Here is a 28,000-nt window from a genome sequence, read left to right as displayed (position 1 = left end):
TTTTCTCTAATATACCCCATTAGAAAGGAAAGAAATTGCCAAAGTATGAAATCTGAGGACCTTGATTCAGAAACTATGTGGCTTTGAGGTCAGCTCAGTGGAAAAAAAAGAACTTGTTCAACTACCCCAGGCACTGAAGGTTGTGACAAGCAAGCCTAATATGCAGGGTGGTTACTCTGTTGGATAATCAATAAAATCTTACATTATCAGACTGCAACAGCTGTATATTCGTTTATTATACCGCCTTGTACGTCTCCAACATATTCTAGTGTGGATTTGCAGAGAATACAGATGCTGTCCCCATTCCCAGATCATTGCTGATCAGAATACACGGTCAAGATAATCGGAACCAGGAAACAGCATATATGTGCATAATGTGCTGAATATTGATTTTAATATCCACATAATGCTGCCTCACTCCAGCAGAAAAACATTAGCTCCAGCGATCCTGGAAAAGAGTGTTGACTGAGCTACTTAGAGTTTGTACATCAAAATTTTTAGAGTTATTAGTGATCTTTTAAATTCCCTGAGAAATGTCCTTGAATAAAATAGTAAAATACCAGATGTGAACTGTTCACAATTTTGAATTACATTTTCTGAAAAGGAGAAAGCCCTATGTTTTAAGAAGGAAGTATTCTGCAATCTCCTTTCCTCACTTGACTTTTTATTTTTGGCAGCCAGTCAGAGCAAGTACAGACTGACTTCTAGGGAACAAGACAGTGGCATCTTGTACTCCTTCCTTGGTGGAGGACAATCGATGTCCATTACGGTTTGAAGAGGAATTTAAGAAGGATTTTTTTTTTTTACAACTCCTTTCCACCCACCAACTAGCTTCCATGGAGAGTTCAGCTAGATGGTGGAATATCTGTACAGAATCCTTATCTATGGGCAAAGCAGAAGAAGGGAGACTTAGGTTTTAACACTTTGAGGTTTTAGTGAAGTAGAGAATGACAACTCAGTCAATCCTTTGTTTCTTTTCAATTTGCAAATCAAAAACAAAAAGTGAAGTAAGTAAGTAAATAAATAAATAAAAAGATTTGGATATACCTGGCCATTTGAAGGTGCTATGCTTGTTTAATTTTTGAGATAACCTACTCAAGCACTATGCGCTGATAAACCTTAGATAAAGAGATACTCTCCTATTAAAGCAACAGGGTTCACATTCCTTAATGCTACAGGATATCTATTAAAAGCTTTTCTTCTTTAGAAATGGAGGCTTATTGGGGCACCTGGGTGGCTCAGTGGGTTAAAGCTTCCGCCTTCGGCTCAGGTCATGATCCCAGGGTCCCGGGATCGAGCCCCACATCGGGTTATCGGGTTCTCTGCGCAGCGGGGAACCTGCTTCCTCCTCTCTCTCTCTCTCTCTCTCTGCCTGCCTCTCTGCCTACTTGTGATCTCTGTCTGTGAAATAAATAAATAAATAAATCTTAAAAAAAAAAATAGAAATGGAGGCTGATTTTATTTTCCAAAGATGGCCACATAACATCTCCCCTCCCTTATATTCTTATGCAGTTGGACCCTGACACTCCTGATTAAGAAGTAGAACTAAATTCATCCTCTCCTTAAATCTGGGCTTCCCTTAGTGACTTGCTGGACCAACAGAGCATGACAGAAGGGACATTCTTGGACTTCTAAGGCTGTATCATAAGAAGCCTTGCAGCTCCTGCTTGGTCTCTTGAAACCCTCACTTTCAGATCTCTTTTCCCTGTCAGAATTGAGCTGCCATGTTGTAAGTAGCCAGCAACAACCTCCAGTCTTCTGACTGAGCCATCTTGAATATCCAGCCCACGTCCACCCTTAGAAGACCAAAGCCCCAGACATCTGCCTAGACCCACAAGAGAGATTCACATAGGAACTGCCTAGGTGAGCCCAGTCAACACACTGAATAATAAAGAGTGATAAACATTATTGCTTTAGGTCACTATGTGGGTTGGGGGGGTGGCGTGTATGGGGAGACTGTTATACAGTCCAAACTGGTGGACTTTGGCCGCAGACAAGTTTACAGTCTGATTGTTTCCCTTCTTTTGTGACTTTGAGTGAGTTACTCTATGTCTCAGAGGTTTCAGTTTTTTCATTTTAAAAAATAGTGACAAGAGAAAGGGCTTCTCAACTGACCCATGATCCTCCTGCATCATGGTCTCCTCAAGACTTTCAGATCAAAGCCAGAATCAACATGGTTACTATATTCCTTTCCCTCTGAACCAGCTTTTGAGGTATCAAAAATATTTTGCCTCCTTGTACATGAATACTTCTTGCTTCCACCCTGGATCTGTGTTTACTTAGTGAAAGCACACTGAATGGGGAAAAGGCACTGAATATGGACCTGTTGCCATCATTTTCCAAACGTTCTCTCTTGAGAACTAGTGCCCAGGGAGAGGAGGGCTGGGCAGGCACAGATGATACTGTCTGTCTATACTGACCAGAAAACAGGCGATGACTCTGCAAAACTGCATACCAAGTGACCTAGATGTCATTTCTAGGTGGGCCAATGGGCTTTGCTACAACATGACCAGAAGAAAAGTTAATTAGAGGGTTTGTTTTCTGATCTCAGTTTCTTCATTAGGCAAGTTACCTAATTCCTAGACTTGGCTTCTTTTTGGAGAAGTTAACTTGTTTTTAGGCTCAACTACTTTCCTATTGTAGTCACATTATCTGGTTTCTAATCTTAGCTACTTCCCCCTAGCCAAGTTAATCTTCCTGATACTGAAGCATGGGAATGATACCTGATAAGTCAATGCGCACAGTTATTGTGAACATTAAATTAAGGTACGGGAGGGAAGGTACTTTGAAGCATTTGAAGTGCTACACAAATACAAAGATATCTCAACCAGGCATCTACTAGTTTTCCCTTAGTCTATACAACATAAATTGTTTCAATAATCTTATTACATTTACTATTAAAAAATCTCTCAAATTTGATTCTTTCTGATTATCACAATTGCTGGTATAGCACAGGCCGCCATTATTTCCTGCTAGAGTGACCAGGGCACCTCCTAGCATACTTCTCTACTTCAAATCTCATTTCCTTCTTATTCCATCACCTGCCCCTTGCCAGAGTTTTCTTCTAAAAGCACAAAGGTCATCATGACAATTCCCTATTTCAGAACTCCTTGAAGTAATTCAGATTCCTTAGAAGACGGCTTAAGCCTTCACAGTCTTAAATTTACCTTTCCTAGTGTCCTCGCCCTCTGCTTCATGGTCCCACTGTCCCACATTCTCCTTAACTTTACAAACCACACTTCCTTCTATGTTCTCATTTGTCCCTCAAGACCTAAACTAAATGCCACCTCCTCTGTGCAACATTTGCTACCAATTCTGGGAAGACGGTCATCTTCCTGTTTTTCCCAAACTCTTTTTAACTTTGTTGTAACATGTTTCTCTCCGTATTATTAGTTTACATCATCAAGGGTCCCAGCAGACAGTGACTCTTGAAAGGTCCATATTCTGCCCGATTTATCTTTGTCTACCCTCACAGTGTCTTGTCCTCACTATAAGCTTAAGGGAAAAAGAAATCAATTTCCAATGAGAGAGCCCCAACAGCAAATTGGTTCAACCTGTATCTGACAGTGGGCCTCAAGGGCTGTGGATAGATCTGTGCTTTTAGGAAGAAAAAATTATTCTAAATTTCCCTTTCTGAGACCCTGATTGGTTTTACTAAAAAAACTCATGTTTTATTTCAAATTATACTATTAGCACATTGATTCACACAGAGTAATATGGGATGGAGGCTGTATGCAGCAGCCTGGACGAAATTATGTTGCAGCAATGAAGACCTCAAAATCACAAAGGCTCCTCAAAACAAGGACTGAGTTTATTTTTTGTTCATACCACATGCCCTTCTGGGTTGGCTCCACATCATCTTTATTCTAGAACTCAAACTAAAGAAGGATCTCCTGTGTGAATGGTTACAGTTATGTTTCAGAAGGAAAAGAGAGATGGCAGAGCCAAGGATAGCTCTTGAGCCTTTGGCTGCAAATTGGCATGGGTCAGCCAGAGTGAGTTACACGGACAAGCCTGAGATCAGTAAGCAGCAAAGAATATTGTGAACAGAGAGCAATCTGCTCTTGAAGGTAGACAGGTAATGTCACTGCCATGTTAAGACCCTAGCATAGCCTGCTTTTGAGAAGAAACTGAGAAAGCACTCCCTGCTAACATGATTATAGCAATACATCTTTTTTACTTTGAGTCTAGCTTAAGTTGGAAAATTTCAAAGGAAAAATAAATATACCATAAGGTTTTCATATCTATTGATTTTCTATTAGTTCTGGAGTGTGATGGAACACAGGAATTGCAGGATTCTGGCCAACAGAAGTATGCAACCAATCCCATTAAAGGGAGCAGCTCAGGCTGCCTACTCTGAAAATCTATTAGACATTGTGGATTTTTTTCCTTTATATAAAAATGTCTTGGTTATTAAAGACTGGGACTTTACCTGGCTTTGGATTTTTCCCCAAGGGGAAAAGAAAGACTTGTATTAAAATATTTTTTTGGTTCATCATACCACCACGCAAAATAATCCACGTCACTGGAAATATTTTGGTGAAGCTACACAGGTCTTCAAGTTGTGTTCTCATCCAGTGAGGTCAACATTACAGAATTCCTGACATTTCTCTAATATCTCTCTTTTGCATGTCACAATTCAAATTGATACCTCTATTTGCATAGCCAACTCCTGTTGGCAAGTTCTTATAATCAAAGAAGAATTCCTCTGTCGTGAACTTCTTTTAGAATCTGCAGAGTCAATGCCTCTAGCATGGTGAAGAATTTCTTTGCCAAACAAATTTTCAGGCAGAATAAAAATCTTGGCACTCTGGGCTCTGATAGAGCATCTGTGATGCTTGGCAACACATCTGGTTCTGCTGCTTTGGTGAAGAAACCTGCTCCTCGTCTCAACATGCAGTGGTGTCAGCCAGTGTCAACGACTCTGCCAGGGAGCCTGAAAAAAGTGTGTCTATTTCTACGAATGTTGTCAACCCCTTGAGAGCCAGGGCTGACACACTATTTCAAGAGGTTTTGTCAAGAAATGGAAGTCTGAGAGTAAGTTTGTTGCTGCAATACAGACATTAACTAGTTTTCCAGAGGACCTGTCTCGAAACATGTGATTGACTTTCAAATACAAGTTCTGCTTTTCTGAGGCAAAGGAAATCCAATGACTAGAAAAAAGCAACAGGAAAGAGTCCGTTCACAGTTTGCTTTACCTGATGGCTATCCTTGTCAAATGATCCAACTAAATCTTTCTATTTCAATTCTTTTCTCTCTACTGCCATGCTGGAAGGGCATGTTGGGGCATTTATCTACACATTCCAAGGCTGGAGAAGTGCTTCTGGAAAGGAACAAGAAGTGACAAAGCTTTCCAATTTGTTTACAGGTGGAAACCCACAGACAGTTGGAATCATTATAGAACTCCTTAAAAGCTAACTCTTGTCTCCCATGACTTCACAGGAAGTGAAGTCCTCTTTTTTTTTTTTTTTTAAATGATGCGGCATTAATGATGCAGACGTGTTAAAAGATGATCTACTTAACACAACAGAACATAAATTCAACCAGGACTTTGGAGAACTGGAGGAATTCCTCTGTGCTTAACCCTCATCGAATAAAGCCACAGCAGCTCCCATTCTGTTTGCTACTGTTTTCTCTTGCCAAGTCAGTGTTTTAAGCACGTATTGCCATGCAACTGAAAAGTCATACTCAAACAGATGTCAAAAATAACAAGCCTATTGCTATGTCAAAAACCACTCATAATTTCAAAATCAAAGCCAAACATCAGCCTTCTTGTAGAGGCTTACTTCTGAGCTGAACTAAACTTTATTTTTACTTGGACAATTTGCATTGATCTCAGGTGTTTGAGGATACCAGGCATTAATGTCAAGAGGAAGGTAGTGAGAGCCACAGAGATATGACTTTATAAAGAGATTTTATAGTCTCTGTAAAAATCATTCTATTTCCATTGCAATAAAAAAGGCATGAAAAAGTTTTTGTGTATGTGTTTATGTGTCTCCCCCGACACCCACCGGCAAGGAAGAAGTCTACAGTTTTCTTCAGATTCTCAAAGGGTCTGTGACCTGAGTAGGGCTAATACCCTCTGCCCTGATGCTTCATGGAGTGAACTGTTTTGAGGAATAGAATGAATGTTCTGAGGAAGCGGAATTCTTCTGTGGAAAAAGCAAGTTAACCATGACTTGGTGCCGCACTCACCAATGACGAATACAGGCTCCTACACAGGAAAGTAACCAAGTGCACAGACATGAGTACAAACCCACTCTTATTTCTAGGCAAGCTTATTTGAATAAAAACTAAGGCAATTTGGATAAAAATATTTGCCTAATGGTGGGTAGGAAGGAGGGCACGTATTGCATGGAGCACTGGCTGTGGTACATAAACAATGAATCTTGGAACACTGAAAAAATAAAATGAGAAAAAGAAAAAAAATGCTTTGTTATACTGTTCTTAGTTTCCATATTGAATGAAAAACTGTGTAGCCATATTCATACAGAAAAATAGGGTTAAGTTCATAAGGAAAAAATTAGGAGCTCAGATCTAGTGCTTTAAAATGTACTATTGTAAGTATGGAAAATGCAGTTGGAAGGCACCGGTATTAGTTCCTATTGCCACTATAAAGTATAAACCTATTGGCTTAAACACCACAAATTTATTAACTCAAAGTTCTGCAATCTAGAAGTCAGAAGTGAGTCTCACTGGGCTAAACTCAAGATGTGGGTAGGGCCGCATTTCTTTCTGGAGGCTCTAGGGGAGAATCTATTTCCTTGCCCTTTCCAGCTTCTAAAGGCTGCCCACATTTCTTGGTTTGTGGCCACCCTCCTCCATCTTCAAGGCCCAGAGAGCATCTCAACCCTCTAACACCACCCTGCCCCCCATCAGTTTGTTGGATTAATGTCAGGGCTCTGGCTTTGACTCCATCTGCCCCCACACTAGATGCTGTACAGCTGGTCCTTCTGCTGCTGTTTCTTTGCCTTCAGCTTCTCCTCATGCTCATTGAGCCTATGGTACAGGGCGCACCTTTTCTTGGGGCTGTAGAATTTCCTGAGGTTCTCCTTCTGAGTCTGGTGAATGATGGTGAGAACAAGGGTGAGGGGCTTACAGACAGCTCAGATCTTGGAGACCTTGGACCTTGCACGGCCTGTAATGTTGGTGACTTGCAGCTGGAGGAGCTCTACCTTCAGGTCCTCCAGATGTCTCAGCAGCTCTCCTTCTGGCCAGGAAGGTCCAGAGCACTGGCTTGGGCCATAGCTGGGCAAGGGGTGGCCACTTTGATGGCTTCTTAGGCTTTTAAGGATGCTTACTATTAATTTGGGTCCACTCATTGAATCCAGCATAATCCAACTCTTAGAAGGTCAGCTGATCAGCAACCTTCACCTCATTGGCTACCTCGGGGCCTCTTTGCCATGCAGTGTAATAGAGGTTCCAGGGATTAGGATGAGAACATCTTTGAGTGGTTATTATTCTGCCCACCACACCACGACTTAGCTGGGACAGTGGGAAAGGGCAGAAAGCACAGGAAGAGTGTGAGGAACTAGAAACCTAGAAGAGCACCTCACTGGTTTAGATGGTATACTCCCTGATTATACTACCAGAATACCAGAAGATCAGGTCTAAGGTAATCTGCATCTGTTCTTTAACTTTCATTCTCCTGGGAAACTTAGTTTCTAAGAATGGTAAAGATGCCTAACTTGGGAAAACCTGAGTGTCATCCCTGGCTCTGCCACTCATTGTCAATATCACTTGTGGCAATGCACCTATGTTTGGCTGAAGCAATTTCCCCATTTTAAAATAAATTCGAACTAGTAGGTCTAGATGATTGTAGCAGGCAGAATTCTAAGATGACTGCCAAGATTCCCACTTCCTGGTGTACATGTTCTGTATAATCCCCTCCCCTTGTATGTGAAGGGAATTAAGAATACAATGGGATGGTCATCCCGTGATTAGGTTATGTTATATGGCAGAGTGGACTTTAAGAAAGGATTACCTTTGGTGGGCCTGGCCTAATCAGGCGAACCTTTAACAGGGACTAGGCTCTTCCTGAAGAGAGTTCAAGTGTGAAAGAGATTTGTCAGGAGGGAGATTGTCTATTGATGGATATAAAGATGGAAAGGACCATGGAAAGTGACCACAAGGAGTGAAAAGCCAACAAGAAAAATAAGGGCTTCAGTTCTCCAAATACAAGGAACTGAATTCTATCAACAGCCCAAGTAAGATTGGAAGTGGGTTTTTCTGCAGAGCCTCAAATGAGAACTCAGCCCGACTGACGACTTGAGAATTAGACTGAACACAGAACCCAGTTGAGCTATGCCTACACTTCTGACCTACCCAGCTGAGCACTAATGCATGCGGTTTGTTGTAAGCCTCCAAGTTTGTGGCCATTTGTTATGCAGTAGTAGAAAACCAATAAACTAAGACAATGCTATTTCAGTTAAATGTGAGTTAAGATTTCTTTTTAAGAATTTTTTTCTTGACTCCTCTTTCCTTGCCTTTCTCCAAAGCTTTGATCGGCTTCCCCACCATGTAATTATTCCATTGAATATAACTAGAAAATGCCATTTTTTCTGATTGAAATCTTCTCTCCTCTCACACATTAGAGTTATCTCTTTCCTCCCATGCTTGATTTCAGATGCAGAGATGTATGCATATTGGGTATATTATATACATGTTTAGGGCTGGAGGATCAAACCAGATAACACAGATTTTGAGAATTAAAGCAAGCAAACTGCGTATTTTGAAGTAAGTCAGATAAGTTTCACTCACTGCATCTAGTTATCTTGAAACACAGTAACCTTGACCTAATAGCTGAAGAAAAAGGCAAAGCAATGTAAGCATAAATGTCTGAACATTTAAATATCTTTTATCAATAAACATTAGTACTATGCCATGTGTTTGAATCCATGCTTATCCTGAGGAAAACCTGCATTCTATCTTCTGCTTCCTCATACTGCAGCTGGGTTCCATTACAAGGGTAGGACACACCATGGGAAGCATGCCTAAACTTTTTAAGCCACAAAATGAAAGCTGATCTTCATTAATTAGATGTCTAGATTATGCAGATCGACCGCTGTATTACTATAAATAATGTGGTCAGAAACACTATTATATGGCTTTTTAATACCTCCACCGGGGTAATTGAGCTAAGCCTTAATTACTAAGACATTCTATTAACCACAAAGGCAGGGTTTGGTGTCAGGTCAAAAATCAGATTCAATTGTGACTTTGTGGTCGATGGCAGAGAGAATGTTCTACAACAAAGGGAACTGAGAACACAGGGTGATGTCTTCCTAACATTCAATTCAGGAGAAATTTCATCTCCAGTACACCTTCACAGAGTGCTGCTATGTAATGCAGATAAGTGAAAATATTAACAAGCCAATGATTCATAACTAAGACCCACCATTTAAAACCCATATTCTCTGCCTTTGTGAAAACCATGGAACTGGATGAAGAGAGGAGTCACCTAATTTTAGATTAAAGTCAATGTAGACAAGGGATTCTGGAATGAAGGTGAAGTCTGGGGATCACACGCCTTCACCCGAATAAGGATCAGCTGTTTTAATAAAAAGGGAGAACACATGACAAAAAGAATGCTCCAAAGGCCACGGTGTGGAAAAGCTTCCAGATCTGGGGATCCAGGTGAATCATGACTTAGCTTATACCAACTTCAACCAAAGTCTTCCCAGGTGGTGCTGAAGTCAGCACTAAAAAAAAGCTCTCACACAGCTGTGATGCAGAGTAATTATCATCTTTGTCTGCTTCACCTTTTTGTACCTGTGTCTTTAACCATCTACATAATGGTGGGGAGGGAAAACACTTGGAGCCGAAATGAAATAAACGACTTCGGTTTATGCCCACACGGACCTTGTCAAGTAGCCAATGACTCGCCCTTTCATTGTGAGTGACTAATATCAATGCTGGCTCTAAAGAAAGACACTTTTCATAATCGCCCAACAATCTGCTAAGTGAAAACATATGGATAGGCTTAGGCAAAGCCTGCCAGGGGTCTTTGCTGAATGGAAAACAGGTGCTCTCATTCTGTGCCACGTAATACCCCATTTACCCCCAAGTCCAAAGGTTAGAGGACTAATAGCTGCCTTGTGGTAATCAGGGAAAGCCAAGAAACTAGCCCTGGTGAAACATCTGGGACATATTTTACATACTTGCAACATATGCTTCAGGTTCAATTAAAGTGAGGCTTTGGCACATTTATTAATCTTTTTTACTTTTATCCTATAAGAGGACTCACTGACCTGACCCCACTATTATACCATATGAGAAAACAGAGAAATAATGAGAGCTAGAGGTCAGTACCTGCTCATATGGCAAAAAAACACATTTGTTTTCTCCTGAAATTCCATTACGCATGACTCTACACACAAACTTTAAACAGAAGAACCAATGAGTTTTTTAAGTAGGAAATTACCCTTCTCCCAATCAGACATACTGATAGCCAAGACTTAACAACCTTTACCACTGTGACAGCCAGTCCAGAGACGGAAGCTACTAAATGGGAAGGCGAAAGATCCTTTCATATTTCCATTGCTTATAGGAAAAACTTTATATTTTAACACATCCACTCTAGGAGTCTTCCATTATGCAGGCCCCTAAAAGTCTTTTGTAAATTATTATACTTGAGATTTTCCTATTTTTTTGTTCAGATACGATTTTTATGCCATCAATTCCATTATGAGTAGAAAAGAAAAGCCTCCTTATAGATCACTTGAATAAAGAGTCGGATTTATGAAAATCAGCTCACCATCTTTTCATATGGAAAACACACTGTTTGCCAGCACCCTGTGCGCAAGAATACAGCTGAATTCACACAGTAATTTAAGCACTCACTTTCAATCACCTTCGGTAACTAGATCTGAAAATGTGTTAGAACCCGGGTGTCAGTTTCAGACACCTAAACACTAGATTACAATAGATGCCACTTTAGAGGCTTGGTGCTCTTTCCACCTGGCATGTTCCACTTGACATCTAGGTTCTGGTGAGCTGGTTAACCAGGTGCGTTATTCGCTCCCCACTCCTAACATCCTCTCTATTAAAAAATGACCATCAAGCGGAGATGAGTGGTTTGGAGTATCAACAAACTGGCTTTAAAAAAAAAAAAGAAAAAAAAAAACTCAGGTTGACCTCAAGCAGGGACACTGAAGTACTAGACTTCACTAAGGGTTTCCATTTATTAACATTTTGGAGGGAACGCCTGCTGCTGGAATGAATCTTTATGGTAGCTTTAATAATAAAGCAGCAACAAGCAAGGGAAAATGGCTATAAATGGATGGCAGCTCAGTGTTTATCAGCAGAGAAATGATGATTCAGAGCTGGCATGTTGAGTTAAAATACAAGCTCTCTACAGCTCTACAACTGACCTTAACAATAAATCACCTCATTTATTGCCAGAAGTGTATGTTCATGTTCTTTAACATTAAAAACAAGCACATATGTGTTTTTGTAGAAAGGAGATTTTGTTAGTGTATGTTTGGTGATGTCGCTAATGACTAAATGATGTACAGAAGGAGAATTTCACCTAAAAGCTCTATCAATTTCAAAATGTTTGGAATGGTATTAGAAGGCAGAAAGTGTGTATGTGTGTGTCTATGTTTTCATTTTCCTTCTAGCCTTGAATATTAGGCAAGAAAAAAAATCATTTGGGAGTTTGACTCCCACAGTTTGTGATTTTTTTTTTTTTTAAATTACATTTCTAATGCTTGGTTCCAGCATGCAAATTCTTACACCAGGATATAACTGTACATCTCTACTAGAATCAAAGGTCAAGGGCATAAATTAAGATACACGGTTGTTCTCCTTTATTAAAAAAAAAAAATCACTTCTTTACTATAAGAACTCTGGTTCCAGTGAAAGTCAAAATCTAGTTTTATACACTAAACAATTTGGGAATAATGAAAAAGGAGTGATATTCTCTTTTCCTTCCCAATCTCACTCTAGCTCTTGTAAGATTTTTTGATCTAGAAATGCTCAAGGATTTTGATAAATCAGCATCGCTCTCTTTCTTGTCATAAAAAGCCTTTCTTCTCACCCCAGACACAACTACAGTCATACCAGATCATTCTAATTTGTCTTCCCAGGGGACAACCATACCAAGAAATCCCAGAAACTACTGGGTTTTTTGTTTGTTTGTTTGTTTTTTGTTTTTTTACTGTGGTCACCATTCCCATGCCAACCAGTGATCAGAAAACAACCTCTCAGCAAGCTTTCCCAACCAAGGAGCCATAGAGTCATTCCAAGTCAAGCCTAGGCAAGGGCCCTGAACACTGGGATTATTTAAATGCCCTCCTCCCCACACACGTGTGTTCTTTCGCTGCACAATTCCTGGAAAATTACAGATGACAACATTCATGTTCAACTTAAGCAGGCTGCTCTTTTTTTCCCTTCTCCCTTCCTCCGAAGTGTAGCCCGATTTGTAATACTCAAGATAGGACAAATTTTTGCCCTTCAAAAACAGTTGTCACTGCTGTTATCTTCACGAGAGCTATCAAGTTCCAGACAAGCTGAATTATTTTTTTTTGTTCCTGGCAGAAAAATATTTGACCCAGCACTGGACAAAAGCGAAGAGGATTTATAGCCGTCTCTCCTTCTATGCAACATGCAGTGGCATTGTTAGGATGATAAACAGCACTGTCCAATTTTCTGGACTCAAACACTTCAACTCCCTTTTTAACTGTCTGTGAAAACAGTGTCATGTCTACATTTCCCCATCCCCTGGTACCCAAGTGCTGGGAAAGATAATTACCTTGTCATCTTTGTCATCTTCTTCTTCCTCGTCCTCCAGCATGTCCTCTACTACCTGCAGACAGAAACAGAAGTCATTTTTGTGCTCTTAAAGCAGAGAATTTTGTTCTGTCATTTTCAACCTTTTGGAAATGAAAACTTCATTAACATTTGAAACAGATGCACAGAGAGGGAACATTTGATCTAGAGATAGGGATTAGGAAAATGCAATGACTTTAATTGATTAATACCAGGGAACTGAATCCCAGTCAGGGGAACCCTACTTGTGGGAGATGTTGTGTGACAACCTAAAGAACCTGAAATATGCATCAGGTAAACTAACATTAATTTCAGAGATGCTTTCGATCAGGAGATTTCCTTTTTACCTACTCCACTTTCTGTATTAATCAGACACTTTAAGTTCAGAATCAGATAACTAAGCAGAAAACAGCTCTGTTATTTCTGATTTACTTTTCACCAAACTCTAAGGTAAAGTAATTTCCTCGTCACTGATTTATGCCGGTGGCCTATGGCATTAAACTAATAGCTTTCATGGCTGAAATTCTACTTATTTTTAAATTTTTATTGAATAAATTTGATACATAACATTGGTTAAGTCAAGTATACTATGAGTTACTTGGATACATTTATATATTGTAAAATGATTGCTAATGTGGCAATATTTTATCTTATTACATAATTAATAGTACACTATTTTCTATGTTCATTACACTGTGCATCAGATCTCTATGGCTTATTTACTATCTGTCCTGTGTGTGTATGCTATCCCTACCCTCCATCCCCCTTGGTGACTGCCTTATTGCTATTTTTTATCATTTAACTTTTTTTTAGAATCCATAAATAAGTGATATCATATAGTACTACACTTAACTCTGACTCGTCTTGCTTTTAATGAGTTCAAGGTCCAACCATGATGTCACAAAAGGGATACTACCTTCCTTCCTTTTAATGGAGTAATATTCTGTGTATATATACCATATCCTTTTTTTTTAAAGATTTTATTTATTAATTTGACAGAGAGAAATCACAAGTAGATGGAGAGGCAGCCAGAGAGAGAGAGAGAGAGAGGGAAGCAGGCTCCCTGCTGAGCGGAGAGCCCGATGCGGGACTTGATCCCAGGACCCTGAGATCATGACCTGAGCCGAAGGCAGCGGCTTAACCCACTGAGCCACCCAGGTGCCCCTACCATATCCTTTTCAACTGTTCATCCACTGATGGGCATTTGGGTTGTTTCCATATGTTGGCTTTTGTGACTAATACTGTGGCAAACATGGGAGTGCAGAAGTGTAATTGTTCAATCATAGGGCAGATCTGTTTTTATTTTGGGGGGAACCTCCATATTGTTTTCCATAGTGTCTGGACCAATTTGCGTTTCCGCCAACCATATGGGTTCTCTAGTCACCGCTCTCTATTCACCATTCTCAGCACCACTTATTGTCTGTTCCTGACGACAGCCATTCTAACAGATGTTAGCTAATTCAGTGGTCCACTGATACAGAGGTGACACGGCATTGTGGTTCTGACTTGCATTTCCTTGATACTAGTGATGTTAAGCATAAATCCATCTATCTGTCGGCCATTTCTTTCTTTTTTTTTTTTTTTTAAACATTTTGTTTATTTATTTGACAGACAGAGATCACAAGGAGGCAGAGAGGCAGGCAGAGAGAGAGGAGGAAGCAGGCTCCCCGCTGAGCAGAGAGCCCGATGCAGGGCTGGATCCCAGGACCCTGAGATCATGACCCGAGCCGAAGGCAGCGGCTTAACCCACTGAGCCACCCAGGCACCCCTGTCGGCCATTTCTATATCCTCTGTAGAAAATTGTTTAGTTCTTCTGCTATTTTTAAATTGGATTGCTTTTTTTGTTAGGGAGTTGACTGAATTCTGTAGATATTTTGGATGTTAACCCTGTATCTGAGAGATGGTTTGCAAAAATTTTCTCCCATTCTGCAGGTTGTCTTTTTATTAATTGTTTGTTTTGCTGTGCAGAAGCTTTTGAGTTTGATGTGGTCCCATTCGTTAATTTTTTCTTTTGTCATTTGTGGTTTTGGTGCAACCAAGGCTCAAGTTTCAATTCTTGTGGATAAATGTCAACTTTTGACTATCTCTGTATTACTTCTTTTTCCTCCTTTTTTATTTTGTGAATTGCCAGAGACTCTAATTTTAAATCTCTGATTTTACACAAGGGTTACATTATGAGAATGGACACTGAAAATTAGAAATGTATTCAGTAATCAAATGTACGTAATATGTATATATAATCCAGGTAGATGGGTATGCATGAATGTATTTTTTAATGACTCCTAGTGTACTTACTTCAGCATAATGGAATAGTCATTTTGGATTTGCTCAATAATTTACCCTTTCCTTGATTACTGTGTCACTGTGGCATTACAAATGGGAGCTCCCCTGTTTCAGGTGTTTTACTATGGTTTTATACACCTTCTCTTTCTCTCTCCCCCCCTCTCTCTCTTCCATAGAAACCAAACATTTAAAAAAACTTTGGGGAGGGTTGCTATTCAGCTAAGTGCCAACTTCTGATTGCATTGATGCCATTTCATATAATTTCTAATTCTTGTGGTGCTTTTCTTTTTTTATCCAGTCTGTATCTTTATTTCTGAATAAACTTGATAGAATCATGGTTATTAAATATTTTTTAAATCTTTCTCCCCAAGCTCATAACTTTAAAAGATAGAGACAGTGAGTGCTGCTTTCATGTGGCTTATGATACAGACGGGAATATGTTATGAGTGAAAACTTCAATAGCTAAGACTGTGTTATGCAAAGAGCTACACAAACTGAGATAACATGTCGGGACTCTTGGTGATCTAATAATTGTTCTCAAATATTCGAAAAGCATTAGCCTACTTAAAAGAATAGCCCAAACGCAAGCCTCCTTTTCTCATAAACCAATATAGAACCAAAAACATCTGTGAGATGTTCCTGTGAGATTGTTCCTAATTTAATGTCATACTTTAAATCTTCTATTACATGGTAGAATTTTGTGGTCTTTGCTTTGGACATTCAGCATTTCAAAAGAACCATAGTAGCACAATGTGCTGTTTCCAATATCTGGTGAGAGTTTACACTTATTCTGAAGGCATATAAAGCAATTCAGCCTCAGCAAGAAAGAAGGACTCTTAACATTCTCTCTAACACTATTCAGAAACTCTCTAAGCATTTACTGTTAAGCCCCTTGGCCAAGAAACACAGTGCTAGGTACTGTGGGAATACAAAGATGAATAACACAGATATTTCATCTATACTCATGTCAGCCCTCAAGAGGATTATAATTCAATAAAATTTAAATGGAGACTATAAGCTAATCTTTCACGTTGGCTTTTAATTTCCTGAAAATTTGAAGTATTTGGAAGTATATAGACAATAATAGCAATAACATATAATCACAGTGCTCTATATCAGGCAATTCCAAACGGGGCCATTTTTGATGGAGGTTTCAATGGGAGAAGCAGCCACAGTATTTCAGTACTTTGTATTTCTTCAAAAGCATTCACCTAACACAGCAAATGGCTGAAACAGAATGCAAACCCAGACAGTGGGACAACTCAGAGATGGCTCTCACTCCCTGCCCAGTTCTTGGGGGTGGGGAGTGAGGGGTGGGGAGGGAAGAATTCACCCAACTCTCCTAAGTTTTGTTTAAATGATTATAATTTTGTATCTCTACTAAGATGACCGATTTAGATTAAGTAATTTGTTAGGTTGGTCATTATGATCCATTTTATTTTTCAGATAAAAGTTGTATATATGGGAGGTATAAAACAGGTAATTTCGTTAAGTAATGTTTTACTAAAATTACCTGCACAAAGTCATTTATCGAATATGTCGAAGAAAAAGAAACAAATACTACAAGTATACTTTTACTCCCATGCATAAATTCGAACAATGTTTTTGCTGGTTATGATTAAAAATGTATTGGGGCGCCTGGGTGGCTCAGTGGGTTAAGCCTCTGCCTTCAGTCAGGTCATGATCTCAGGGTCCTGGGATTGAGCCCCACATCGGGCTCTCTGCTTGGCAGGGGGCCTGCTTCTCCTCTTTCTCTCTGCCTGCCTCTCTGTCTACTTGTGATCTCTGCCTGTCAAATAAATAAATAAAAATAAACAAATGTATTGCATGCTTCTCCTCTTCAATACTTATGATCGTGCCGCAGGTGCTAGGAAGCAAGAAGGGTGTTGGATTCTGCCTAGCAGATTGCAAGGTGCATAATAGGTGTTCCAGAACTATTTGTTGATAGAGTGAACAGATGAAAGCATCATCTATTCTTCATAGCCCTCAACAAGATTGGGAAGGAAGTGAACTAGCTTGCAGAACTGAACTAGCTTATCTGGAAAGACGTATACTTAATCAGGGATGCAGATTAATAAAAGCAAATTTTCAAAATGCCTTCCAATATATGCCCAGAAACAGAAAGCATACCCATTTAACCTTTAAGATTTGGAGATTTCTACTTCCTCCAAGTTAATTTTCTACAAATCCAAAATATCATCGAAACAGCAAACAAGCCAATAGCTTCATTTACACATTTTCCAAATCAGCTGCGGATCTTATGTTTGAGAACGACTCAAAGAGGTCTACAGAATCAGGCTCTTCATTTGCGAAACCCAAACTGTTCTTCCCCTGCACAAGTGGGTAATTGGCTACGCACAATTGCTCTACAAATGTGCAGCCAGAACCACCCAATACAACCATTTGCTCTTACATTTGGCAGAAAAGTGTTGTGTTAGCTAGAGGCCGTTGTGTTGTATTTTAGCGCTCTAGCGAGGGCTTTTCCCCTCCTCCAGTGCCTTTTTAATGTTACATCATAAACATCTACAAGTGAGGATTTATAATATAGATGTTTTCCTACGGATGTTTTGAAGCTGCTTCAGAATGTATCCCACTACTACGTTTCGTTCAGGTGGGGTTTAAAGTGCTCTGGAAACAGGAGATAATAGCACCTATCTCACAGTGTTGATTAAGGACCCAATGAAATAGTGTATAAAGTACTTAACACAGTTCTCGTATCAAAATAAATGTTCAAAAAGGTTAGCTATTAGTGAGAAGAAAACTAACATGAATTTAATGATATTTTAAACATGATTTTTTAAAAGATTTTTAAAATTTATTGGACAGGGAAAGAGAGTACAAGCAATGGAAGTGACAGGTAGAGGGAGAGGGAGCCTGATGTGGGGCTCGAACCCAGGGCCCTGGGATCATGACCTGAGCTGAAGACAGATGCTTAACTGACTGAGCCACCCAGGTGCCCCTTCAACATACATTTTTAAAAAATTATATTATTCTTTTTGTCCTGGGCAAAATATTCAGTGTTCTTTAGGACATATAAAATTCCAATTCATGTTTCACAGTCACCAAGAAACACATAAATGGACACAGGTAGAGGCGTGGATCAAGACCCTCCTTTAAAATGATAATGATTTCACTACTTTGCAGGCTTTAAGGGACCAAAGCAATGGATGGCTATGAAGGCAAGAGTGTTTCAGAAGTGGGGCTGTGCTTGAAGACATGAGCCCTGGCCAAATTCAATGAATACAGAAACTGCAACTAAGGTGTTAAAAAAAAACTGAACGTGCATTTAGTGACTTCAAGAAACTGCAACCTCTCCCAGAGAACTCACGTAACACCTACCATGTAGAAAGAGAGTGGAGGAGTTTAATACCTAACAAAGAAAAACAAAATAAAGGAGTCCTGTCTCAAACTCCAGCTCTTTCCTCTTCAATAAAACCACATAAAGACTACATAGTTTTGTTTTCAAGTATATGAAGTCAAACTGACCAAACATTTGTCAACAATAACTTAATAACACATATGCAGAATTTCCTTGAGGAAAAAAAAAAAATAAGTGTTGAAAAAAATGCATGTGTTAGAAAAGATACATTTCTCCAAAGTTGTGTTTTTCTTTTCTTTTTTCTTTCCCTTTTCTTGAGGGGGGAATCTCTCAGTTTGGCTCTAGAATTCTCTTTCCAAATTATGCTTTCTGATACCTTGCTTGAAAGCAAGTAGTATTAATCAAACAAAGGAAGGGCACTAGGGAAATCAGAAAGATGTAATGCAAGCAGTTAAAAGTGACATGACCTTCTGTAATGTCGCTCGTCACAGACTTCTATGCCACACACTGGAGGAAGGTCTTGAAAGAAACGGATTCTTGGTACTATTCCTTGAATGTAATACTAATAAAGATGACATTTTTAAAAACACACGGAGACAGCCCCAAATGCAGCAAGCCAGCTACATTACAGCTAAAGAATAAGCAGATAACATTATTTTAAAAAGTGTAATATTTCTTCTTCCATAGTCCCTATTTGCTGAGCATTTGTCATTAACATATAAAATAGAGTATGTGGCTATACTTTTTTAAAAAATACATTTTCAAATGGAGCCAAACTCATCTGTAGAATCTGTATATTATATAGTCGCCCAGGAGCTCTTTTCATATTATGACTTTTAATTATAATTCAACACAACTTAAATGTCTTATGATTTGCAAGGAAATACAATTTTATTTGGCTGAAAATATTAATAATGGTGTTGGTAATCTGAATACAAGTACAACATGTTTAATAGTATTGCCCCAGACAATGATGTATAAGGGAGGGGACCTGAGGATGCAGAATAGACCACCAAGACAGCGAAGGGGTGAGAAAAGGCAGACTCAGGTAAACTTCATTGTTAAAGTCCTCATGGGGTAGTGAATACTGATTACTGCTTTTTAATGCCACGTTAGGGGGTGTGTCTTAAAACAAAGTGACCAAAGGGAGTTAAAAGGCCTACCAATAATTGTTAAAACACTTTGTATTTTGAGTTGCCCAGGAATAAGGTCCTCCACTTACTACTCTTCAAAGAAAAAGGAACCGAGAAAGAATCCTGGTCATGTCACCCTTGTAAGATAAGGACTGAGTACCACGAAGCCAGAAACTCCCCAAGCCAAAGCTGAGACAAACCAGTTTCTCTCATATGTTTACTTTTTTCCTTGGAAATAATCTTTGAATATAATAGATGTTTTGCTATGTTCAGAATGAATAGCTGCACAATTCAAATTGCTTTACTCAAACATGGTCTATAAAAAAGCAACACATTTAAATTAAAGAAGAAATCACTGCTGTCCAGATGTGCAACTGCATGTTAAAAAATTAAAGAAAGAAAATTGTCACAAAAGAAAGAAGTTTCATATTTAATTTCATATTCATAGAACATCCAAATGTGTACAGATGCTTATATTTGGACACATTACAAACTAAATGCCTATTTCCACCCTAGAGATACAGAGGAATTTGGAGAGAGCAGAATTCTTCAACATGGTCTGGAGTTCATTTATACCATTTTGTGTGTGCATAAACCAAGCAAAGCATGCATTTGTGTGCCAGTGAATTTATTACATGTGTAAATATCATATGAAATTATTGGAAGCCAATGGATTGAGAAGATGCTTATAAACACTCTGACTCTTTTGGATGGCTGAAAAGAACCAGAGCTGACCTCTGGTCCACCAAAGTCAGCTAAAGTACCAAATAAAACATGCCTGCTTCTCACAAAATTTTTGAGAAGAAACTTTTGCAAAATGAACGGCACAATTAAGCTGTACATATAATTTACACCACGTTTGGAAGAATAATAAGACTCATAAACAGGTCTGGGATACACTGTTTCATCCAGTATATCTCAAAAGCAACTGGATGTATGATGGCTGCTTAGTTTGATTCACGCTATTAAGGATTTGACCTTGGCGTATTTCAGCTACAGTAGTCATCAAGATAACTGAACCACTAGATGTAATAATAATTAGTGTGATAGGCTTGCCAGTGAGGTTGAATATATTGCAACACAAAAGAAGGCAGACTAAAAAGAAAAGCATTATTACTTACTGCTAAAAGACTTCCTGATTTTTACAGAGACACTCAAATACAATTATTTCTTCTCACAGAACGCATTTCCTTGGCTCATTCTGGGAAGTGCCATGTTGTAATTTAGTCTGATTCTTAATAGGAAATGTGGCTTTAATGTGGCTATGAGATGACTTTTGATGCATGCCACTGATTACATACAGCCTGTATTCTGCATCATCAACAACAACATTCTTATTTGCAGTATAATATGCTTTGCTGTAAGGTGCAAGGGCATTAAATTTACTTTGCTGGCCAAGAAGATGTAACCTTTTATTTTTTTTAAGTGTCAGCTTAATATGCAGAAAACCTCTTCCATTATAAAAGACTAAATATAATATAAATTCTATAATCAGTATAAGCATCTGAAATGAATTTCTTTTCATATTTCCCTCTGAGTATTTTTAAATGTTCATTCTTACACTTACACAAAGCCCTGGGAACAGAATTCTAGTGTTTATTTGAACTATGTCTCCATCTAAAGGCTTCCCCATGTACTGTATTTTCGCTGGCAGGGAAAATTCTGAGCTTGGTGTCTTTAGGATATCGCATATTAATTTGAGCAGGGAAAAATAGGTCAACTGTTAACCTACAATGTGCTTTCCGGATAATAATGCTTTTTTGAAACTAATTTTTGGTCATGTTAGAAAAAAAATATATTCAAAAAGCCAAAAAGAAAAGGAAAAAAAAACCCCACAAACTGAAAACACTAGAGTTGTTTAATGTGCTTTGCAAAGTGAGATTAAAAGATAACTAGACTTGCCACGAATGGATGTTATAAAATTTAGTATTTTCAAAGGAAAATATTTTTGGCCCATTAAAAGTAAACAGATTTCAAATAAAGAAGAAAATTATGCACTCAAGCCTCTTATAAAACCAGATTTCCATTCCAGAACCACAAATTTGTTATTTTTTTTAAAAAGGCCCAATTTTAAATGTTTAAAATACAAAACAACCTTGGGAATTTTCATTTCAAATGAAATGTAATACTTTAAATACTTAAAGTATGGCATGAAGAGTCCACATTATCTATTTAAAACATTTTCTGCAAAGCCAGAGGAGGGACAGGTGCGACCTCCAGTCTCCTCAGAAACATGCAATGCTCTAACCCCAAAGATAGGCTCGGGGAGCATTAAAGCAGCAGTAGTCAAGAAGTTCCCTTTCAGGTAAATGTATAGTTTTAGGACATGGACTAGAGAAAAATGCTACACTTTTGGAACAACAGAATTGGAAAACAAGACAAAAAATCATTTATATTGGAGATTAACATTAGCAAACTTCTGGACCGTACTGCTCTGCTACGTTCGATCCACTTTTTCCAGAAATTCTCAGTTACTCACTATGTTAAGCAGAATGCAGGAGATAATGGAAGGGGTGAGGGGAATCGGTGGACATTTGTAGAGAAAAACATTCTGGCACTAATTTGATTCTCTTTTTCTTTTGTTCCTCTCAGTCCTAGAATATTTCGAGGCCTGAGAACATTATGTGAAAAAAAATCTAAAAATAGACTGAGTTTTTGAATGTCAGGAAATCATAGAGTCCGAAAACTTGAGTTTTTTCTTTATATCCCTTTTCTATAAATAATAATGATAAAAATATTTTTTAATCTCTTTTTGATAAAGAATAATCACCTCACAAAAGAAAGCCCATGTGGGTTTAGACCTACATTTGAACTGGAAAGAATGTCTATGGTGAATGGTGAATTGTAGCATAAAAGCCTGAATGAAAAGAATGTTCACGAAACCTCACACAAAACCTCCGTAACCGTTTTATCACAAGCTTCCCACAATATAGCACAAGAGCACTATATTCTAGGAAAAGCTTGCCTGGTCCACTTATCATTTCTGCTTTATGTAGTGTACTGTATGATTGCTAAATTAGTGCATAATGTATTTATAATATTTATAGTACCAACATTTAGTTAAATAACCTTTATGTAAGATTTATGTTGATTTTTTTTTATTTCTCATTTAATGGCAAATTATGAAGAGCATGTTTCATAAAGATAATTCTCCATTTAAATTCATCAGTCCATTAAATATTAAAATTATGTTTCTGATGCAATCGAGAACAAATTTGTCCAGCTTCAGTGATTATTTGCACTCATAAAAATTAGGCTTGATTAATAAAATTTAAATGCTTGATTAAGTTGACATTTTCATGTTCTAGTCTGATTTATTAAAATTAGTCCCCTTGCCCAGGCCTGGTATGCTATGTAGGTTTACCTTTCTCCTTCTCTTAGTCGACATCCGGAGTGAGGCTGTCAGGAAGGAGTATTGTGTTTTTGGACTCAAAGACGATTTAGACAGTTTCAGGAAAATGCCCTGTTCTTTTCTCAGAGTGCTGCCGGCCTTTGTCTTTATGCATTGTGCCTGCTGGAGGTTTGTATTACAATAAACAAGAAAAATGTTTCTTTCAAATATCTATTGATATGATCTAGAAAATGGCATTTATTTATGGTATTTCTGTAAAATTCAGTTACCAAGAAGTTTTCATCTGTAGAGGACTGGTCAAATTTCTTCATCTGCTTTTTTTTTTTTTCCTGATAAAAATACAGTTTTTATTATTGTGGGACTCCCACACACATAGCAGGCGGGATTATAGACATGGGAAATCTTTCTGTGGCAATGTTACTGTCTTGATCTATAAGCTTAAAACCAAGACTGATGGTCATGGAAAACCATCCTCTTCAAGAGCACTTACAAGGGAACTTTTCAAAAGAGGAAGTCACATACAACGTCTAAACCCTCATTGCACCCTTGCTGGTTTGTCCTGTTTTCTACATGCGCGGGTGCCTAGTTGTCATTGACTAAGTCCTTGCTGTATGGTTAAGACAGTATGTTGTCTCTCTCTCTCTCTTTTTTTTTTTTTTAATTTTTTATTTTTTATAAACATGTATTTTTATCCCCAGGGGTACAGGTCTGTGAATCAGCACTCACCAAAGCACATAACCTCCCCAATGTTGTTGTCTCTTTAATCATCACAAAACCTCAGCAAGGTAAGGTTATTATCCCTGTCTTAATGGTGAGGAAACTGAGGCTCAGGGGAATGAATAAATTTGTATGGCTAACAAGAGGAAGTTCTGCAACTAAATCCCAGATCTTCCTAATTTCAAAGTTTGGGCTTTTAACCTCTACCAACTGGAAATGAGTCATGGTAACGGTCATTTTTAAGTGTTTTTGAGGCTATCCGTGGGAGTGTAATTCACTTGGAAACTTTTAGATGAACCGACTTTCTCTCATTTAAGCATGCTAACAGAATATTTGGTTATTTTTTTAAAAAATAAATGATGTGGCATGATAGTTATTTTTTTTCCTGCATAATGGAATAAATTCAGTGATAAATGACAGAAAATGCCCTTGAAGGCACATTTTAGTTTGGTTACCTACATGTACTATTAAAGTTCTACATAGAAGAAGATGGAAAGACTTTAGAATTGCAGGCTCGTGATAATGTATACTACATAACACTAAACAACAACAAAATGAACACAAACCTCTCTGAGTTACTAGACCCCTATCAGAGTTCAGATTTACAAACATTTTCCACAAGCAGATAAAGACATACTATTTGGTTCCCACTTTTAGCTTGTTAACTGAGGTCTTGTACTTTCTTACCACCTTTCTGATCCAGGGGCAATAAATCTTCGCAAATATCATAGGAAACTCTGTGCCAACACCAATCACTACAGAGGGCATGATGCTTAGAACCAGTAATGCAAACTAGTCATGAGGTCATGGGTCAGCCACAAGGTGCTTCTGTTGGCCCTATATCCTACCTCCTTCACTACAAAGTTCAAAGGAGTTTTGGCTTGCTACAAGGAGAATGCAAAGTCATTAAGAAGGAACAAACAGGCTTTCACTAAAAGCAGGGAGAGTAAAAATAACACAGCCACCCCGAGAACTGAGACCAAAATGATGAGCACCTTTCTCCCCCACCTTCTCCATCTCCTTCTTCCATTACAGAAGCAACAAAATTGTGGGGGCAGACCTTTTGGAAGAATGGAGATAATAAAACCATTTGGTTGACATACAGAGGTAAATGCTGGGTTTGGACACTTTGGAGAACCATCTAGGTGATGAATTCTTTGGATTCAAGGGAGGCTTTGAAGGGAGTTTTAGAAAGCTGGTTTTACAAGGAGTTTCTAAGGGCTCCAGGGGTCATCTGGGGCCCAAATAAGAGGCTATAGGTTATTTATAGGAGCAAGAGCTTCAGGTTTCTCTCAAATTTGCCCAGACAGTTCATTTAGTGGGAAAGGAGCAAGATTTCAGGGCAGAAATCCTCTAGAAGAATGAAGCTCAGCTCTTTACCTTGTAATATTCTCACATGTGTCTTTGGAGAATCTGAGCAAGTTGGGAAGGATTTAGGCAAAATTGGAGAGTAACTGGAAACATCCTCTATGGTGGTTACCCCTAACTTTAAATTCTGTCTTCTGAGTCCTCACAGATCCAAAGCAAGCAGTATGCCTTCCACCGAGGAGAATCCTCCGTAAATTGACTTTTAAAAATAGAAACGCTTTCCTTTACATCTTTCTCTATAGGAACGGACATGTCACGTACAGGTGACATTCATCTTCCACCATTTTACAATTTTATCTTTCCAATTTGAAGTTTAGATGAAGTCTGAGAAGACAGCAAAAGGCTAGCCAATAAACTGAAGAAGTATGAAAGGCAAACACAGAGTTAGGGAGTAAAACGGACAGACTGAAATGTAGAATGGGTGCTGTGGCCACAGATAAACACCCCCTTTCTTTACGTATGCAGCCCACGCACAGACATCTGGGGTCATCTAAATGTCTTTCGGTTGCACACGTGGCACATCACCTACCTGCCTCTATTAGCACACCTATTATGTTCACACACTCGATTTAGTTATTCATTTCCTTCTAGACCACAAACTGGCCTGGGCAAGGATCCTGTCTTAATTATCTTTGGAACACAAGTTAGCACTGTGCCTGGAGATGTTCGATACACTTTCACTGAATGGAAATACTTACACATAAAAATTAGGCAATTTTTGATTTGGAAAGATTAGACTAAAATATTTGTTCATTCATCACAGTTTTTGAGCAACTACTACACTGCCACGTCTGCGACATCTCGTTCTGTGCGGGGATTAAATACACAAATGTGAAATACAATGAGAACAATTTTAGGCTGGTAAGGAAGACCCACAATGGTGCGACTATTACAATACAGTGAGAGGGATATAGGGTCTGAGAGGGGTGAGGGTATGTGTTCTGAGGGTACATGTTAGCAAGGGTAGGCTGGTGGTAGGGGTCAAGAGTAGGAGGGAAGTCAGGGATGGCTTTTCGGAGAAAATGAAAAAAATGCTAGGTAGTTACCCAGGAACATACACAAAATATTAAAATCCTACTGGCTGGCAAATTAGTATTAATTTAGTAAGCCAAAATACTCAAAATGCACAGGAGCTCTGACCCAAAACTCTCCTACAATGATTTCCTCAAAGGGCATTACCAGAGACCACATAGAGGATCTGGTCAAAAGATTTCTCTACAGCATTATTTGAGATGGCAAAAATCTTTGAGACATTTCTAATGTAAGTGTTCAAGAAAAAATTAATTAGTCACATGGTGAAAACTATGCAGTCACTAAAAATCCTGTGGTTTTCCAGTGATTTAAGGGATATTTCTAAATAGTGTTGATATAAAGAGTAGGTATACTAACAGTACATTGAATGTGATCCAATTTTTGTAAAAAACAAAATATGCCTGACGAAAACCAGTAAATTTATTTTAGTAAATTTATTTTTAGAGAGAAGAATAGATGGCATAGAGAGAAGGTATCACTATCTGGGAAAGCACAAACAGCCTCCACTCAGGATAACTGCTGCTCCCAAAGCAGCTATCATGCTGGCTACCCTCAGTCCCCATCTCCTATATCCACCAGCTCTCAAAGCTTCCCTTTTCCCCAAGGTGGAAGGGGAGAGCCACTGTTGCTGCTTCTCCCCCCTCTAGCCCAGTCCCCACCTCATGATCCCTTGGTGACCTCCAGGACCAGGACACGCCCTCCTCCTCCTAGTTGTCAAGGCCATCCAGGTCCTCCACAGCTTGAGGAGGAACCTCAGGGGCTGCCCCAGCGTGAACACCGGGAAAGCCCACCTCAGGGACTGCAGAACCACCATATATTGTACTTACAGGTCAAGCCCTTTGTGCGCAGCTCTTTGGGCAAGCACTTCAGGAACTCCAGCCACCTGTCACATCATCACATCACACACTGTGCCAACCTGCACGTCCCTGCCCCCCACACCCCCCCACCCCAGAAAACTTGCAGCCGGTGCAGCCATGTGCTTCTCTGAAGTTGGAGACCTGACCTGTGTTGCCCCTCCCTGGGCCACCATGTTTGTCCCCCACACACTGACTGGCTCTGCAGAGATTACCAACTTATCCTGAGCCTCAGTTTCCACATCTACATGATGAGAAGGGCATCATCCTTTTTTTCCCTGATTCTTACTGTGTTTTATGGACCAAGCCTTTGCCCTCTCAGGGCCTGCTGAATGGGTGCCAGAGGAATGGGAAGATAGGGATAGAATGCTGGCCTGGGAACCAGAACCAGGGTTCTGGTCCAGCCTTGCTGTGTGAGTCTTTACAAGTGGCATAACCTAGGTTTCCTGCTCTCCCAAGTGCTGAATACTTATTTTGCAGGTAAAAGAGATGACAAAAGAGCAGGGACCCTGTCTAGTTCATTTTTGTGGTCTTCCCCTCCCCAACCTTTTACCCAGGACCCTCACCTATTGTTCAATAAACATGCTGCCCTTAAACACAAATTAAAAAACAAAACAAAACAAAACATACAAACAATTCTGCTGGAATCCAGGGGAAGTAAAGCTGAAGTTATCTATGGTTTGGGTGGGGCCTGCTCATGAGGCTGTCTTCTATACCATTCTTGAAGAGGTTGGAGAAAGACCAAAATAGCCAGACAATCAGAATATTGTTTCAGAACAGATCACCTTCCTAAAGCTCTTGAGAAAAACAAACAAACAAACAAACAAAACAAAACAAAACAAAAAATATGTGCGACTGGGATAAAGTTACCAAATAAATACAGAACATCTAGTTACATTGGAATGTCAGATAAATAATGAGTATTATTTTAGGATACACATCTGTTTATCTGAAATTCTAATTTAACTGGGCATCTGTATCTCTACTTGCTAAATCTGGGAACCCTAAATTGGGGGTGAATTCAGAGAGTTTTAGGAGCTGAAGTTTGAGAGAAATCTGTAGGGTAGAAGGCCTTGTCAGCTACCAAGACGGAGGGGATAGTAAATAACATGGCAGTCAGGTGGGGGGACATTTGAACAGTGTCGCAATATTGTGGAAATCTATTGGTCAA

At 39.1% G+C, this 28,000-nt stretch overlaps 1 protein-coding gene across 14 annotated transcripts in view; it reads right to left on the bottom strand.

The window, feature by feature from the left end:
- The window catches only part of MCTP1 (multiple C2 and transmembrane domain containing 1), a gene marked incomplete at its 3' end in the record, with an annotated part of 521,765 nt that overhangs the window by 60,696 nt on the left and 433,069 nt on the right, over nt 1-28,000 (bottom strand). For all 14 annotated transcript variants that reach the window (XM_082723856.1, XM_082723868.1, XM_082723870.1 and 11 more), the window contains one exon: nt 12,755-12,808. In XM_082723856.1, coding sequence (XP_082579982.1) covers nt 12,755-12,808 — 54 coding nt within the window. The remainder of the gene's footprint in view (nt 1-12,754; nt 12,809-28,000) is intronic.

This window comes from Mustela nivalis, assembly GCF_964662115.1.
Source record: "Mustela nivalis genome assembly, chromosome: 3".
Classification (NCBI taxonomy): Eukaryota; Metazoa; Chordata; class Mammalia; order Carnivora; family Mustelidae; genus Mustela; species Mustela nivalis.
The sequence above is the reverse complement of the archived record's forward strand: the minus strand, read 5'-3'. Positions and strand labels throughout refer to the sequence as shown.